Source organism: Melanerpes formicivorus, unplaced genomic scaffold, assembly GCF_026170545.1.
Source record: "Melanerpes formicivorus ecotype bairdi unplaced genomic scaffold, bMelFor1.0.p_v2 SCAF_54, whole genome shotgun sequence".
Lineage (NCBI taxonomy): Eukaryota > Metazoa > Chordata > Aves > Piciformes > Picidae > Melanerpes > Melanerpes formicivorus.
The window spans coordinates 2,760,664-2,777,046 of NW_027142406.1; the positions used below are offsets into that span (position 1 = coordinate 2,760,664).

The 16,383-nt window shown below is 44.4% G+C and overlaps 1 protein-coding gene across 1 annotated transcript in view; it reads right to left on the reverse strand.

Annotated features, from left to right (window-relative positions):
- Positions 1-16,383, reverse strand: part of LRRIQ1 (leucine rich repeats and IQ motif containing 1) — a 132,602-nt gene that overhangs the window by 71,659 nt on the left and 44,560 nt on the right. Inside the window, exons 15-17 of the mRNA XM_068160872.1 lie at positions 14,462-14,938; positions 12,367-12,505; positions 8,361-8,480 (exon numbers count right to left, since the gene is read on the reverse strand). Of these exons, the coding sequence (XP_068016973.1) occupies positions 8,361-8,480; positions 12,367-12,505; positions 14,462-14,938 (736 nt within the window). The remainder of the gene's footprint in view (positions 1-8,360; positions 8,481-12,366; positions 12,506-14,461; positions 14,939-16,383) is intronic.

Below are 16,383 nucleotides of genomic sequence, written 5' to 3' on the forward strand. Positions count from 1 at the left end.
TGGGTACATATGTTAAATATATATATATATATATATATATATGTGTGTGTGTGTGTGTGTGTCTCTGTGTGTGTGTGTGTGTATCACAGAATCACAGAATCCACAAGGTTGGAAAAGACCTCAGAGATCATCAAGTCCAACCTATCACCTAATGCCTTATGACAACTAAACCATGGCTTCGAGTGCTGCATCCAATCCATTTTGTAACATCTCCAGGGATGGGGAATCCCCCACCTCCCTGGGCAGCACATTCCAATGGCCAGTCTCTCTTTCTGTGAAGAACTTTCTCCTCACCTTGAGCCTAAACTTCCCCTGGCACAGCTTGAGACTGTGTCCTCTTGTTCTGGTGCTGGTTGCCTGGGAGAAGAGACCAATCCCCATCTGGCTACAACCTCCCTTCAGGCAGTTGTAGAGAGCAATAAGGTCACCCTTGAGCCTCCTCATCTCCTGGCTAAATAACCCCAACTCCCTCAGCCTCTCCTCACAGGGCTGTGCTCCAAACCCCTCCCCAGCTTTGTTGCCCTTCTCTGGACACATTCCAGCAACTCAACTATTTCCCTAATTGGCTAGCCATGTGTAGCAGTGTCAAGATACAACAAATGTTATGGGGATGTCCTAAGCCATAGGCCACACGCTTCCTGGCACTACTCTGAAAGCACCAATCACTGTCACAAGGCCACAGTCACAAGCTCACAACCTGAGACAAAGCACCTCATGAAGGATTATCTGAAAAGAAAATAAAACACACTCTATGTGTCTAGCTTGAACGTGATAAGAACACTAAAGATGGGAGATGTAGAGTTAATGAGGTAGTTTTTATCACAGTATCACAGCACATTAGAGGTTTGGAGAAACCTCTGGAGATCATTGAGTCCAAACCCCCTGCCAGAGCAGGATCACGCAGGGTAGTCCACACAGGAATGCATCCAGGTGGGTTTTGAAAGACTCCAGAGAAGGAGACTCCACAACCTCTCTGGGCAGCCTGTTCCAGGACTCCATCACCCTGACTGTAAAGAAGTTTCTCCTCATGTTGAGGTGAAACTTCCTACATTCAAGTTTGTATCCATTGCTGCACACCACCAAAAAGAACTTGTCCTCCTCTACTTGACACCCACTCCTCACATATTGATAGATGCTGATCAGATCCCCTCCCTGTCTTCTCTTCTCAAGACTAAACAGCCTCAGGGATCTCTGTCTCTCTACATAGGGGATATGCTCAAGTCCCCTAGTCATCCTCATCCATTGGACTCTCTCCAGCAGGTCTCTGCCTATCTTCAACTGGGGAGCCCCAAACTGAACCCCAAACAAGTGTGGTCTCACCAGGGCAGAATAGACCTGCTGGACACGCTTTTCCTGATGCATCCCAGGATACCATTTGCTTTCTTGGCCATAAGGACACACTGCTGTCACATGCAGAGTTTACTGTCCACTAGGACTCTGAGGTCTTTCTCCATGGAGCTGCTTTCCAGCAGGGCAGCCCCTAACCATACTGGTTATTCTTCACCCTACTTTCCCCAACCCTCCCAAAACAACAATCAAACAAAAAAATTGCTACTTAGCTGCCATGGATGACAAGGGAAAAAAAGAAAAGCCATGTCTATGTATCTGAATGTGGCTATGTAAAGATAAACTATGAAGGAAGCTCCTGGTCAGTAATTTCAAAGGGATTTTAAAGTTCTGTATAATCGAGCTCAGAAGCAGAACAATGCTATGTCTCAGGGCAACAGATTTACCCCCTCTGATGAAAGAAGCAGTGATGGATTTGGATTTCCTTTTACCTTGGTGGCAACCTCCAAAGTTGCTTTCTTTTTCTAAAAAGTATGAGCAGATTAGCTCTCATTTAAACTCAGTTCAAAAAGCAACCTCTGCCCATAGGCTTACTCAGTGTAGGAAAACAGTTTATTCAATGCCCATTATTAGGAGGAAAGAATTGTCTTTAAACTGATCCTCTTCAACTGGATTAGTTTTCTGACACACCAGCAAGTTCAACCCTTTTATAGTTGACTCATGTTTTATTCCAACGATGCTGATTGAATGGAATTGAATTTAATTAACCAGGTTGGAAAAGACCTTTGAGATCATCAAGTCCAACCTATCACCCAACACCATCTAATCAACTAAACCATGGCACCAAGTGCCTCATCCAGGCTCTTCCTAAACACCTCTAGGGATGGTGACTCCACCACCTCCCTGGGCAGCACATTCCAATGGCCAGTCTCTCTTTCTATGAAGAACTTTCTCCTCACTTCCAGCCTAAACTTCCCCTGGCACAGCTTGAGACTGTGTCCTCTTGCTCTGGTGCTGGTTGCCTGGGAGAAAAGACCAACCCCTACGTGGCTACAACCTCCCTTCAGGGAGTTGTAGACAGCAATAATGTCTCCCCTGAGCCTCCTCCTCATCTCCAAGCTAAGCAACCCCAGCTCCCTCAGCCTCTCCTCGTGGGGCTGTGCTCCAGACCCCTCCCCAGCCTCTGATGGTGAGATGGTACAGAAAGCAAGAGCTGTGTCATGCAAATGTGCTGTCAGACTTTGCCCACCAGAGGTAAAGTGAGCTCTGCCTTGCAGAGAGCATTTGCTGCGTGGATGGACTCTTGATGAAAGGTTGCCTTAAGATCAGCTCTCCGGAGCATATAGGCTGGAATTCTCCAAAGTCCACATGAAAGACAGGAAAATATCACAAAATACCAGGCTCATACTTTCTGAGACATCTGTTGTCCAGATCTTTCATCTCATCTGGGGTAGCCTGTTTGACACTGCACATACAACAGACACAAAACACTACTGCCATCAGTTGCCTCTGAATGTCTTCGGCAGCGTACAGGAGCTGATATGAATACAAGAAGCTATCAGTAATTGTTCAGGTGAAAAGATTACCAATCACTGAGAAAGGCAAAGGCCCTTCCTCCAGGTCAATCACACATAATCAATTTTGTCATGTGACATGCTTTCAAACTTGTGCTAAAAATATACCAGGGCTCAATGTGCCTGAAGGAAGTAACCAGCAGATTTTTGGCAGAGACTGGGGTTTTCCCCATGCTGTTTCACAGTCTCACCTTCCACAGAGTACTGGGTACATGAGTTTGTAATTAAGATATTAAACTGCAATTTAAGGAAGGCTGGTGCCTAACATCTCACTGCATATTTGCAAATGGTTTCAGTAGATGCTTGGACACTAGTGATTTTGCACGATGCTAGGTAATACTGTATAAAATCACAGAATCACAGGATTGTGGAGGCTGGAAATGACCTCTGAGATCATCCTATGACCAGCCTGTGACCTAACGCCACCACATCAGCTAAACCATGCCACCAAGTGACACATCCAAGCGTTTCTTAAAGACCTCCAGTGATGGCGACTCCACCACCTCCCTGGGCAGTCCATCCCAGTGCCTAATCAGCCTTTCTGTGAGGAAGTGCTTGCTAATATCCAACCTAACCCTCCCCTGCCCTCCATACCATGCCCTCCTGTCTTGTCACAAGTTGCCTGGCACAAAAGCCTGACCCCCACCTGACTACAACTTCCCTTCAGGTACTTATAGAGTGTGATAAGGTCCTCCCTGAGTCTTCTCTTCTCCAGACTAAGCAACCCCAGCTCCCTCAGCCTTTCCTCATCAGACTTTCCCTCCAGTCCCTTCTCCAGTCTGGTTGCTCTCCTCTGGACCTGCTCCAGCACCTCAAGATCTCTCTTGCAGGGAGGGCCCAGAGCTGCACACAGTGCTCCAGGTGAGGCCTCAGCAGTGCCCAGCACAGGGCAGAATTCCATCCCTAGTCCTGCTGGCCACACTATTCCTGATCCAAGCCAAGATGCCACTGGCCTTCTGTGCCCCCTGGGCACACTGCTGGCTCATGTTCAGCTGCTGTCCCCCAGCACTGCCAGGTCCCTCTCTGCCAGGCGGCTCTCCAGACACTCATCCCCCAGTCTGTAGCACTGCATGGGGTCATGGCCAAAGTGCAGGACCCTGCACTTGGCCTTGTTGAATCTCATACTGCTGGCCTCAGCCCATTGACCCAGCCTGGCCAGGTCCCTCTGCAGCATCCTCCTACCCTCCAGGAGATCCACACTGCCTCCCAACTTGGTGTCATCTGCAAATTTACTAATGGTTGACTCGATTCCCTCATCCGGGTCATTAATAAAGATGTTGAATAGAACTGGGCACAGATTAAACATCATAATACTGGTATTAAAAAAACCCTATTACTACACCATAAAGTACTGGACCATTCAAAAAACTTTTGGACAAGGATTTAGTGTTGGTTTGCAACAAGGAAAGGGTATTCTGCCCTTCTCTCTCCTTTCACTCACCCTATCCAGCAGTGAAATCTGCAGTACAAAGTGGTCTCCAGATACTGTTCTCTGCCTTCACACCCTAGCAAATGCGATCTCTTAGCCTAGCAGTATGTACTCCTCCCTACACACTTGTTTGAGGCCCAGCAAATACCCACACATGCTGTCACATGTGTCACTATCTGGCTCTGCTTCAGAAATCTGCTATAAAGCACTTTAGGCCAGAAACAAGGAAATAGAGCTCTAGACTGTCACAAGTCTTCCGTTGCTTGTTTTTGTAGAAGTGAAAAGTCCATGTGATTTGGTATTCCCCAGCTCAGAGAATGAAGGAGGGATCAGGCTCTCCTGCCAGGCAGCCTTTGGCAGAAAGGGCATGGCCTGAAGCTGTGCCAGGGGAGGTTTAGGTTGTATGTTAGGAAGCACTTCCTCAGGGAAAGGGGAATTAGCAACTGGAATTGACTGCCCAGGGAGGTGGTGGAGTCACCATCCCTGGAGGTCATAGAATCTTAGAATCAACCAGGTTGGAAAAGACCTCAGAGATCATCAAGTCCAATCTAATACCTAATACCTCATGACTAACTAAACCATGGTGCCACGTCCAATCCTTTTTTGAACACCTCCAGGGATGGGGACTCCACCACCTCCCTGGGCAGCACATTCCAATGGCCAATTACTCTTTCTGGGAAGAACTTTCTCCTCACCTCCAGCCTAAACTTTCCCTTGCACAGCTTGAGACTGTGTCCTTTTGTTCTGGTGCTGCCTGCCTGGGAGAAGAGACCAACCCCCACCCAATCTTTAAGGCAAGACTGGGTGTGGCACTTAGTGCCATGGTCTGGTTGGTCTGGTGATGTTAGGTCATAGGTTGGACTTGATGATCTCAGAGGTCTATTCCAGCCTCAGTAATTCTGTGTTTCTGTGTGAAAGGGCAAGAGAAACACCGGTCCAGGCAACCACATACTGAGGATGGCTAGCCTGAACTAGGCAGAACCTATTAAACCACATATTTCTCACCATTAAACTGCACAGAGATGATATTTGCTTGGAAAAATGGAAGAAGGGGAAAAAAAAAAAAAAAAAAGAAGGGAAAAATATGAGAAATACTTCAAGGTATCATTCTCGTTACAGTCACCAACCTTCAGCACCAAAATGCTCCCTTACTGAACAATGCCTATTTTTCATGGATTGTATACACTGAAAATTTATCACAGACACTGATTTGGAGCAAACAGATGTTATTATACATAGATTTTTTTTGATGAAAAGAAGCAGTGAGGTTGAATAACTTGTCAACATCAGTCCTCTATTCAGCCTTTGAGTCTGCTGTGCAATAAAAATGGTACTTCATGGTCCTCCTCTCAGGATCTAAAGCATCCTGGCCTGTCTCAGGAACAGTGTGGCCAGCAGGAGCAGGGAAGTCATTCTGCTCCTGTACACAGCACAGGTTAGGCCACACCTTGAGTATTGTGTCCAGTTCTGGGCCCCTCAATTTAAGAAGGACATTGAGATACTTGAACATGTCCAGAGGAGGGCAATGAGGCTGGTATCTAGAGGTATCTAGTACAAGCCCTATGAGAAGAGGCTGAGGGAGCTGGGGTTGCTTAGCCTGGAGAAAAGGAGGCTCAGAGGAGACCTTCTTGCTCTCTGCAACTCCCTGAAGGGAGGTTGTAGCCAGGAGGGGGTTGGTCTCTTCTCCCAGGCAACCTGCACCAGAACAAGAGGACACAGTCTCAAGCTGTGCCAGGGGAAGTTTAGGCTGGAGGTGAGGAGAAAGTTCTTCACAGAGAGAGTTGTTAGCCATTAGAATGTGCTGCCCAGGGAGGTGGTGGAGTCACCATCCCTGGAGATGTTTAGGAAGAGACTGGATGGGATATTTGGTGCCATGGTTTACTTGATTAGATGGTGTTGGGTGACAGGTTGGACTTGATGATCTCTGAGGTCTTTTCCAACCTGATCTGGTCTGGTCTGGTCTGGTCTGGTCTGGTCTATTCTATTCTATTCTATTCTATTCTATTCTATTCTATTCTATTCTATTCTATTCTATTCTTCTATTCTAATGTCTATTTTTTGTGGGTTGTATGCAGTGTAAATTTATCACAGACACTGATCTGTAGCAAACAGATGTTCTTATATCTTTTTTTTTATGAAAAGAAGCAAAGAGGTTGAATAACTTGTTAACATCAGTCCTCTGTTCAGCCGTTGAGTCTGCTGTGCAAATTAAAATGGTATCTCATGGTCCTCCTGTCAGGATCTGAAGCTAAACACTTTGAGAACTGCTTCCTAAACCCATATTTTGTTTCTTTCCTAATAAACTCAATAAAGATTTTAGGGGGATGGGGAGTGGAGAAGAAATAATGTGGGGCAACTCCAGAAGCTGATGCTGAAGCTGATCCCCCTCCTTTCCTTTTCTCTCTGGCCTTAGCAGCACCTGCCCCAAATCAATTGCCTATCTGACAGACAGCTGGAACAGAGTGGCCCATGCAGTTTGCACAGGATTATTTGGGTCGGACAGAGTGGAAGGAGAGTGGCTCAACTGAATTACAGTATACAAGACTCTGGCCTACTGCTGAATAATTCAAACCAGGGTATTTTCCTTCTTTAATATATGAACAGATACTTCCTTCCTGTGCGAAGAAACAAATCCTTCAACTTTCTGCTTTTTATTATTTTTGAAAGAAGCCAGGGATCAGAGAACATCAACTAATGAGACTGTTCTCTTTTTTTTTTTTTTTTGTATATATATTTCAAATTAAAGAAAAAAAAATTCCCTAAAATTTGAGACAGATCTCTTATGTTTACACACACACATTTCCTGTCTACCGAATGACTCCTGCGACTCCTGCCTCAAACCTTTTTCCAGCTCCTACAACAAGTCAGTAATACTGAAAAAAGATCTTCAAATAGCTGTTGAAAGGGAGAAGAAAAAAAATTAAATTGAAGTATTCCAAGTCATCAGGACACTGGTAATAATTTCATACAGAGCCCAGCCATTTTCTAAAGGGAAGGGGATGGCAGAAGGCGGCCAATACTCAGATGACCAAAGACTGATTAACTGAAACTGCTCCAACTAACAACATAGAATCAGAATCAATAAGCTTGGAAAAGACCTCAAAGATCATCAAGTCCAACCTATCACCCAACACCTCATGACTAACTAAACCATGGCTTCAAGTGTCACATCCTATCCCTTTTTGAACACCTCCAGGGATGGGGACTCCACCACCTCCCCAGGTAGCACATTCCAATGGCAAATTACTCTTTCTGGGAAGAACTTTCTCCTCACCTCCAGCCTAAACTACCCCTGGCACAGCCTGAGACTGTGTCTCCTTGTTCTGGTGCTGGTTGCCTGGGAGAAGAGACCAACCCTCACCTGGCTACAACCTCCCTTCAGGGAGTTGTAGAGAGCAAGAAGGTCTCCCCTGAGCCTCCTCTTCTCCAGGCTAAGCAACCCCAGCTCCCTCAGCCTCTCCTCACAGGGCTGTGCTCCAGACCTCCCCCCACTCTCATTGCCCTTCTCTGGACACATTCAAGTGTTTCAATGTCCTTCTTAAATTAAGGGGCCCAAAACTGGACACAGTACTCAAGGTGTGGCCTAACCAGGTCTGAAACAAATGAAAGGAAGCATATTTGGCCATTGGAATGGGATGCCCAGGGAGGTGGTGGAATCACCATCCTTGGAAGTGTTCAACAAAGGTTTGAATGTGGCACTTGGAGCCATGGTTTAGTTGTCATGAGTTGTTAGGTATTAGGTAATAGGTTGGACTTGATGATGATGAGGTATTTTTCAACCTGGCTGATTCTATGATTCTATTACATGGGGGTTCTATAGTGGGTGCAACAATAATAGCACAGTAACTCCCAGAGTATATCAAGGAGAAGTAATTAACCCATGACCAACACATTTAAATGAGCTATGTATATGCACCAAACACTTCTTTATTTCTGGACATCCAACACGCTCACCCTAGCCCTGGCAGTCCTTCCAATTTCTTTTCTTGCTGACACCTGAACGACTGCTTAAGAAGAACCACAGTTATTTCTTACACAAAATAAGTTTCAATGCTAATTACTGTACCTACTTCAGGAAAGGTAAACTCATCCAGCTCTATTTCTTCATAGTCATCCTCCACTTCGTCACTTTTAACAGCTGCAAGAGCCCTGGTCAGTTTCTTTCGCAAAAGCCAACCCTTCCAAAATGCCTAAACAAAAAAATTTAAAGCATGTTAAACAAAGCCATAGATCAACCCCCAAACCCAGATTCTCTGTGTTATCCCATTAGGAAGATAAAACATCTTGGGCCTTGGTTTAATAGCTCAATGATCTGTTTTTTGAACTTTATGTGACATTTAAAACTACAAGACAAATTAAATGCCAGCATATGTCTAAAGCTTAGAGTACTCGAGAGGCTCTCCGCAAGTAAGCAGAAAGGAATCCTGCAACTCCCTCAACTGCAAACCTGGGTCAACTAATTAATTACTTGACAATTCCTTCAGGGACTATTATAAACTGAAAGGAAAGGCTCCATAAGAAAAATCTGAGTGTCAACTTTCAAATTACTGAGAGTAAAAATACACTTGCACTAAATGTCTTCAATTTTACAAGTAGCAATTCCTGGAGCCATCCCATGCAATTGACCCAGGTCAGTTCCTCTTTCTTAACTAAGATCTTTATTTTAATAAAATATTGCCAGTAGGCATAAGCATATCCAGGAAAAAAAAAAAGGAACACATTAGGAATTAGAGTGCTAGGAAGAGAGGAACAGGTGTTAGGAACGCATGCCAAGCTGTAGAGCCAGATCTAGGAAGAGGACAAAATGAAATAGATGGAATTAGGAACACTGAATTCGGGAGAGCAATTTTTCTCCAGATCAGGGTTTGACATTATGAGAGTTCAAGATGCCCTAAGCACTTACAACACCACAGGAGAACCTTCTAGTGCTCTGAAAGATGTAGTGTTGTTGACATTTAATGGCAGTGCAATGAAAGCACTAAGACAGGAAGGGCAAATCTCATATTCTAGCTTGATGTTTAGCTTATTAATTTTTAGGCGATGATTAGCTAATTTCAAAGGTGGTAGAAAATGTTACTGGGTTTAGACACACAAATCCTGATTATTGCAATATGAAATGATCTATTAAGAGAGTAAAATGTTAAATTATTTAATTATTATTTATTATTAAATATAAATTATTATTTCTTACACTAAATAAATTATTATTCTATAAAATTTATTATTTACTATTATAGAAATACTTTGATTATTTAATTATTAACATATTAAAATACCTATTAAAATCTAAAAATAACGTATTAACTATTCCTTCATTATTTCATTGTTGTTATTTTCCTACAGATGTTCACAACCATCCAGACAAAACATCCTGATGCTAGTCTGCAATCTAGTGACAAATATATTCCATTCAACAACTATAGTTAGTTTTTATGCAAGGGAGAAAAGCCATCCTAATGGCCGCACTCCGAGTACTGTGTCCAGTTCTGGGCCCCTCAGTTTAGGAAGGAGGTTGACTTGCTGGAACGAGTCCAGAGAAGAGCAATGAAGTTGGTGAGGGGCTTGAAACACAAGCCCTATGAGGAGAGGCTGAGGGAGCTGGGGTTGCTTAGCCTGGAGAGGAGGAGACTCAGGGGTGACCTTATTGCTCTCTACAACTACCTGAAGGGAGGTTGTAGCCAGGTGGGAGTTGGTCTCTTCTCCCAGGAAGCCAGCACCAGAACAAGAGGACACAATCTCAGGCTGTGCCAGGGGAGGTTTAGGCTGGATGTTAGGAAGAAGTTCTATACAGAGAGAGTGATTGCCCATTGGAATGGGCTGCCTGGGGAGGTGGTGGAGTCACCATCACTGGAGGTGTTCAGGAGGAGACTTGATGGGGTGCTTGGTGCCATGGGTTAGTTGTTTAGGTGGGTTGGATTGGTTGATGGGTTGGACACAATGATCTTGAAGGTCTCTTCCAACCTGGTTTATTCTATGTATGTATATTCTAAGGAGAAGTGTAAGGCAGCTGTTAACACAGGACAAAGGATCAGATCAGTGCCCAGTCATGATCAAAAAGTAAAATTATGTTAGTAGCTTTTAAGATATGAGGTTAAAACTGCCTCATTGTACTCATTAATGGTATCTCTGCCTAAGAAATGCAGCTCTAGCCACTTCTTCAAAAAGGTTGAACAGGATGAGGTAAAAGTTCAGAGAGGGACAAACAGATGAAAAGTAGTAGAGAGTAATGTGAAAAGAGATCAAATGGGCTAAGCTTTTCTTTCCAGAAGAGTAAACACAAGAGAGAGCTAACAAAAACATCCAAAAAAAATGCAGAGAAGATAAATAATGACAGATTATTTTCATGCTAACTTTGGAAATGATCAGGTGTGAAACAAATGAAAGGAAGCATACTTGAATTACTACACACTTTAGTGAAACTCGTCGCTTCAATAGAAGTCAAAAATGGATCAAATAAGTTTATGGGGAACAATTTTTAACATACTAGCTACACAATATACTCCAGAAAAACCTGGCCCTCTGCTCTGGCAGAGGGATTGGACACGAAGATCTCCAGAGGTCCCTTCCAACCCCTAACATCCTGTGATCCTGTGAACTTCCCAGATAATTGACTGCTGTAATATGATTCTGTACTTGTCCTACATCTTAATATGCACATTGACTAAACAGTTTGCTACTGCCCATTTGTCGAGTTAGATAGCAATGAAGTATTTAGAATTTCAGTCTGCAAATGGCACTTTGGCTCCTAAATCACTTGGGCACTGTCAACTTTTTTAGAGAAGCCTTACAAGACTGAATGTCCTCAAGTTGAAGTGAAATTTTAAATCAATATAGGGTCCATTTGCTGACAACTTGGCAGGTAAATACTGCATATGGTTAGCAAATTAAACAGCACCAAGGCGTGGACTGCGTCCAGTTCTGGTACTCCCAGCATGTATGGGACATGGAGCTGCTGGAGTGGGACCAGAGAAAGGCTGCAAAGATGATCAGAGGGTTGGAGAACCTCCCCTATGGCGACAGGCTGAGAGAGTTGGGGCTATTCATTGCGGAGAAGAGAAGGCTCTTGGAAGACCTTAGGGCAGCCTACCAGTACCTGAAGGTGGCCTACAAGAAAGCCCGGAAGGGAGTTTTTACAAGGGCTTGTAGTGATAGGATGATAAGGAATGGATTGAAGATTATGGAAGGTAGATTTAGGCTGGAAATTGGGAAGAAATTCTTTACAGTGAGGGTGGTGAGACACTGGAACAGGTTGCTCATGGAGGTTGTACATGCTCCCTCCCTGGAAGCGTTCAAGGCCAGGCTGGATGAGGCCTTGAGTGACGTGGTCTAGTGGAAAGTGTCCCTGCCTGTGGCAGGGGGGTTGGAACTAGATGATCTTTTAAGGTCCCTTCCAACCTAAACCATCTGTACATTCTTGCACAGGATAATCCATTCTGTTTAACTCTTAGCTCTGTATCTACCAGAGGATGGTCTAGGCCATGGTCTATCCCAATAGCAGTATGGATGAGGCAATCCTAGGTTTTGGAGATGAAGAGAGAGGGAAAGAGATGGAGGTTTTGAAGGCCAGGCTGGATGTGACTGTGAGCAACCTGATCTAGTGTGAGGTGTCCCTGCCCATGGCAGGCAGATTGGAACTAGCTGATCCTTGAGGTCCCTTCCAACCCTAACAATTCTATGATTCTATGATAGGTAGGATAGAATAAGATGGGAAGAGCAGTGAGGTGCATAAATACCAGACATGATGTACCACTCTGTGAGTTCAACAGCACAGACACACTCCAGTAAGAACATGGGCAAAAGATATCTTAAATATAATATCAGAAGTAAATCAAGCAAAATTAATTCACAGAAATTCTTGGTGGAAAAAAAACCCAAAAAGATAGAGGGAAAATGCTTTGTAAGTCTACAAAACTTTTCAGAACAAAAGCTCCCTTTCAGAAAGAGAAAGATTGTGCTGATTAGCTAAAATGTTTAATAAGTAATAAATGTTTAATAATTAATAAAATAGTTTAAAAAGAGAGAGAAGATGACAAGTACAGAAGAGTAGTAAGATTTATTTCTTCTCTTTAGACCCACCTGGATTAGTGTGGCAGCTTCATGCTTCCGTCTCAGAGCTTCTGTAAACCAAGGATTCTTCATTTCGCCGGAGTCAGTTTTCCTCTTGGCCTGGTACTGCCGCCAAAGGGACTGGGTCATGGATGCTGCCATATGCAGCCTTGTAGAGAAATAAACACCTTTATGAATGTCATAGGCCCACTAGTATGGCTGGATTTAAGGGTGACAAAACTGGTGAGGGGCCTGCAACACAAGCCCTATGAGGAGAGGCTGAGGGAGCTGGGGTTGCTTAGCCTGGAGAAGAGGAGGCTCAGGGGAGACCTCATTGCTGTCTACAACAACCTGAAGGGAGGTTGTAGCGAGGTGGGGGCTGGTCTCTTCTCTCAGGCAACCAACTACAGAATGAGGGGACACAGTCTCAAGCTGTGTCAGGGGAGGTTCAGGCTGGATATTAGGAAGAAGTTCTTCACAGTTCTTCACAGAGAGAGTGATTTGCCATTGGAACGGGCTGTCCAGGGAAGTGGTGGAGTCACCATCACTGGAGATCTTCAAGAAAAGCCTGGATGAGGCACTCAGTGCTATGGTCTAGTTGATTGGATAGGGCTGGGTGATAGGTTGGAATGGATGATCTTGGAAGTCTACTTCCAACCTGGTTGATTCTATGATTCTATGATTATCCTAGCTGAAAAATTACAAAATCATGGCTCCAGCTCTAAAGTCCTCAACATGGGAAGGACATGGACCTGGTGGAGGGGGTTGAGAGAAGGGCCACAAAAATGATCAGGGGGCTGTAACACCCCTCCCATAAGGACAGGCAGAGGGAGCTTGCGTTGCTCAGCCTGGAGAAGAGAAGGCACTGGGTAGGACCTAATAGAGGCTTTCCAGTACCTGAAGGGAGCTCCAGAGATTTGACCAGATTTCTTTTTTTCTCCTAAAATGCATTTATCAAGTCTATCACCCCCTAAACATGGTTTATATATAAGCTTTGAGTTTATAAAAAGCAGTAACTGAGTTTGTATTCTGTGTTGAAAAGAACTGCCCAACGACAGACTGACAGTTAAAACATTAACTAAAAAACTCTAAAGGAGCCCTTTCAAACTAATTTTTCTGAGGCATTCCCCTTCCATAATAGACTACTGTACTGTTACTTTCAACTTCTTGAGAGGCAGTGATGAATTCTGTGTTCTTCCTGAATAATAAATTTTATGATAAATTATTAATGTCTTAAGTACCTACTAAGTACTACTGCCATTCACCTAAGCAGGATGAAGAGGCACATCTTCTATGCTTGCTCTTCACAGTCTTCTCAAGATCTGCATTTTAAAAACTGAATTCTTATGAAATCATAACTGCATTTTTATCCCTTCAAGGCAAAAATGTCAGCTTCTGGTTTCCCTGATTGTGTATCCAGAACCATATAAGCTAGAAGCACATGCATTCCAAAGAGGTAATAAACCAGTCTGCTTCATGAAGAAGAGTATTTGGGGGCACAGAACAAGCTGAACTGACCCCTCACCTCTGCCTCAACTTTTAAGGAGCAGGTTGAGGCATGTTGGAGGAGTACCAAGGGCAGGGCAGGCTGCTAGCTCTTCAGTCATCACAACAGCAGGAGACTGGCCTAAGGTCAAGGGAGTAGGATGGTAGAGTTAAGCAATTCTTCTCTCTGGGCTTCTAAATGATACTGTCTATAAACTCCACACAGATGAATCTTGAATGTCTAGTGAATAGTATAGCAAAAACCCCTTAGGTTAATTTGCAGTTTAAACTACCACAGAGCTCCTACAAACCATCCAGCATTTATATCCCCTATAATTCTATCTATCACCAAACTGGTGTCATAAATACATTGCAAAAAAAAGAGAGAGTTTTAAAATGCTCTTCCTATGCAGTATTTCAAAGTTATTTTAAGTACATATATACTGTAATACATCAACTGACAGAACATTGCAAGGGAGTGTTGTTAACATGGAAATCTAGTGTCCATCACCTTAAAATACCAATTTATTGTCTAACGAGCTTAAAAAGATTGCCTTCTTGCTACAACTTCTGAAAGAAACCCTCACTGCTGTTGCCTGTCCATACAACCTTCCTGAAAGCAATCTGACATCTCTCTTACCTTTCTGCATCACTCTCAAAATCCTGAAGATCCCTTCCTGTACTCCTTGCTGCTACCACTGACTGTTGCACCGTGAGCTGGGCTGACAAGTTATTGTTGCCTTTGCTCTCCCCACTGTAATTAATACATGATTCAGTGCTCTTCTGCTTGCCTCTCTGATCTTCTTTATTTTCCTTTTGGTGCACAGGTATGGAGGAGTTAATGGATGTGGCCTGAATACGGCCAGCGGTCATCCATCTTTCGGAAGGATCCAACAAGACCTGTTTATTTTCTGTCACACCCATGATAAAGAGGTTATTTTCCTGTAGGCAGCCAGGGGATGTTTGCTTTAAATGATTTTGCAGTGCTTCTGGGCCATCTCTCTCAGTAATGCTCTGTTCCCCGTGCTCGTGCTCGTAGCGATGTTTAACACTAAGTTTCATCAACTGATTCAAATACCAGCATTGTCCCTCTGCAGAACCAACAGAAGAGGCAAGCCTGAAAGAGAAAAGGAAAATAAAACCCAAACCCAAAACCATTTTTACATGTGCTTAAGATTGCAAAAATGCTCTTCAAAAATAACCATTCCCTCTACTATTTTCTAATTTACCTTCCACTTCCAATGATCCTTAGACACTTCCATATTCCTACAGTGAACAGCAATCTCTCTGATTGAAAAACAGCTCCAGCATTTATAAATCTTAATTATATTTTTCTTTCCTTCATTTCTGTAAGCAGTATTTAATGGTGCCACATCCAGCTGGCAGCCAGTCACTAGTGGTGTGCCCCAAGGATCAGTGCTGGGCCCCATGCTCTTTAACATCTTTATTGATGATCTGGGAGAGGGCATTGAGTCCATCATCAGCAAATTTGCGGATGACAGCAAGCTGGGGGCAGGAGTTGATCTGCCAGAGGGTAGAGAGGCTCTGCAGAGGGACCTCGACAGGCTGGACAGATGGGCAAGTCCAAGGGCATGAGATTTAACACATCCAAGTGCCGGGTTCTGCACATTGGCCACAGCAACCCCATGCAGTGCTACAGGCTGGGGTCAGAGTGGCTGGAGAGCAGCCAGGCAGAGAGGGACCAGGGGGTGCTGGTCGATGGTAGGCTGAACATGAGCCTGCAGTGTGGCCAGGCAGCCAAGAGGGCCAATGGCATCCTGGCCTGCATCAGGAACAGTGTGGCCAGCAGGAGCAGGGAGGTCATTCTGCCCCGGACACTGCACTGGTTAGGCTGCACCTTGAGTCCTGTGTCCAGTTCTGGACTCCTCAGTTTAGGAAGGAGGTTGACTTGCTGGAACGAGTCCAGAGAAGGGCAACGAAGTTGGTGAGGGATTTGGAACACAAGCCCTATTAGGAGAGGCTGAGGGAGCTGGGGTTGCTTAGCCTGGAGAAGAGCAGGCTCAGGGGTCACCTCATTGCTCTCTACAACCACCTGAAGGGAGGTTGTAGACAGGCGGAGGTTGGTCTCTTCTCCCAGGCAGCCAGTACCAGAACAAGAGGACACAGTCTCAGGCTGCGCTAGGGGAGGTTTAGGCTGGAGGTTAGGAAGAAGTTCTACACACAGAGAGTGATTGCCCATTGGAATGGGCTGCCCGGGGAGGTGGTGGAGTCACCATCCCTGGAGGTGTTCAGGAGGAGACTTGATGGGGTGCTTGGTGCCATGGTTTAGTTGTTTAGGTGGTGTTGGATTGGTTGACAGGTTAGACGCAATGATCTTGAAGGTCTCTTCCAAGCTGGTCTGGTCTGGTCTGGTCTGGTCTATTCTATTCTATTCTATTCTATTCTATTCTATTCTATTCTATTCTATTCTATTCTATTCTATTCTATTGATATGCTGATATACATTAGATTGCTTGCTTGTCTCTGAGTTTTATTTTCCTTAAAAGGCTCCTGTCTGTTCAAAACAGGCATCACAGCATGCATTTCACTATGAATTTTCTG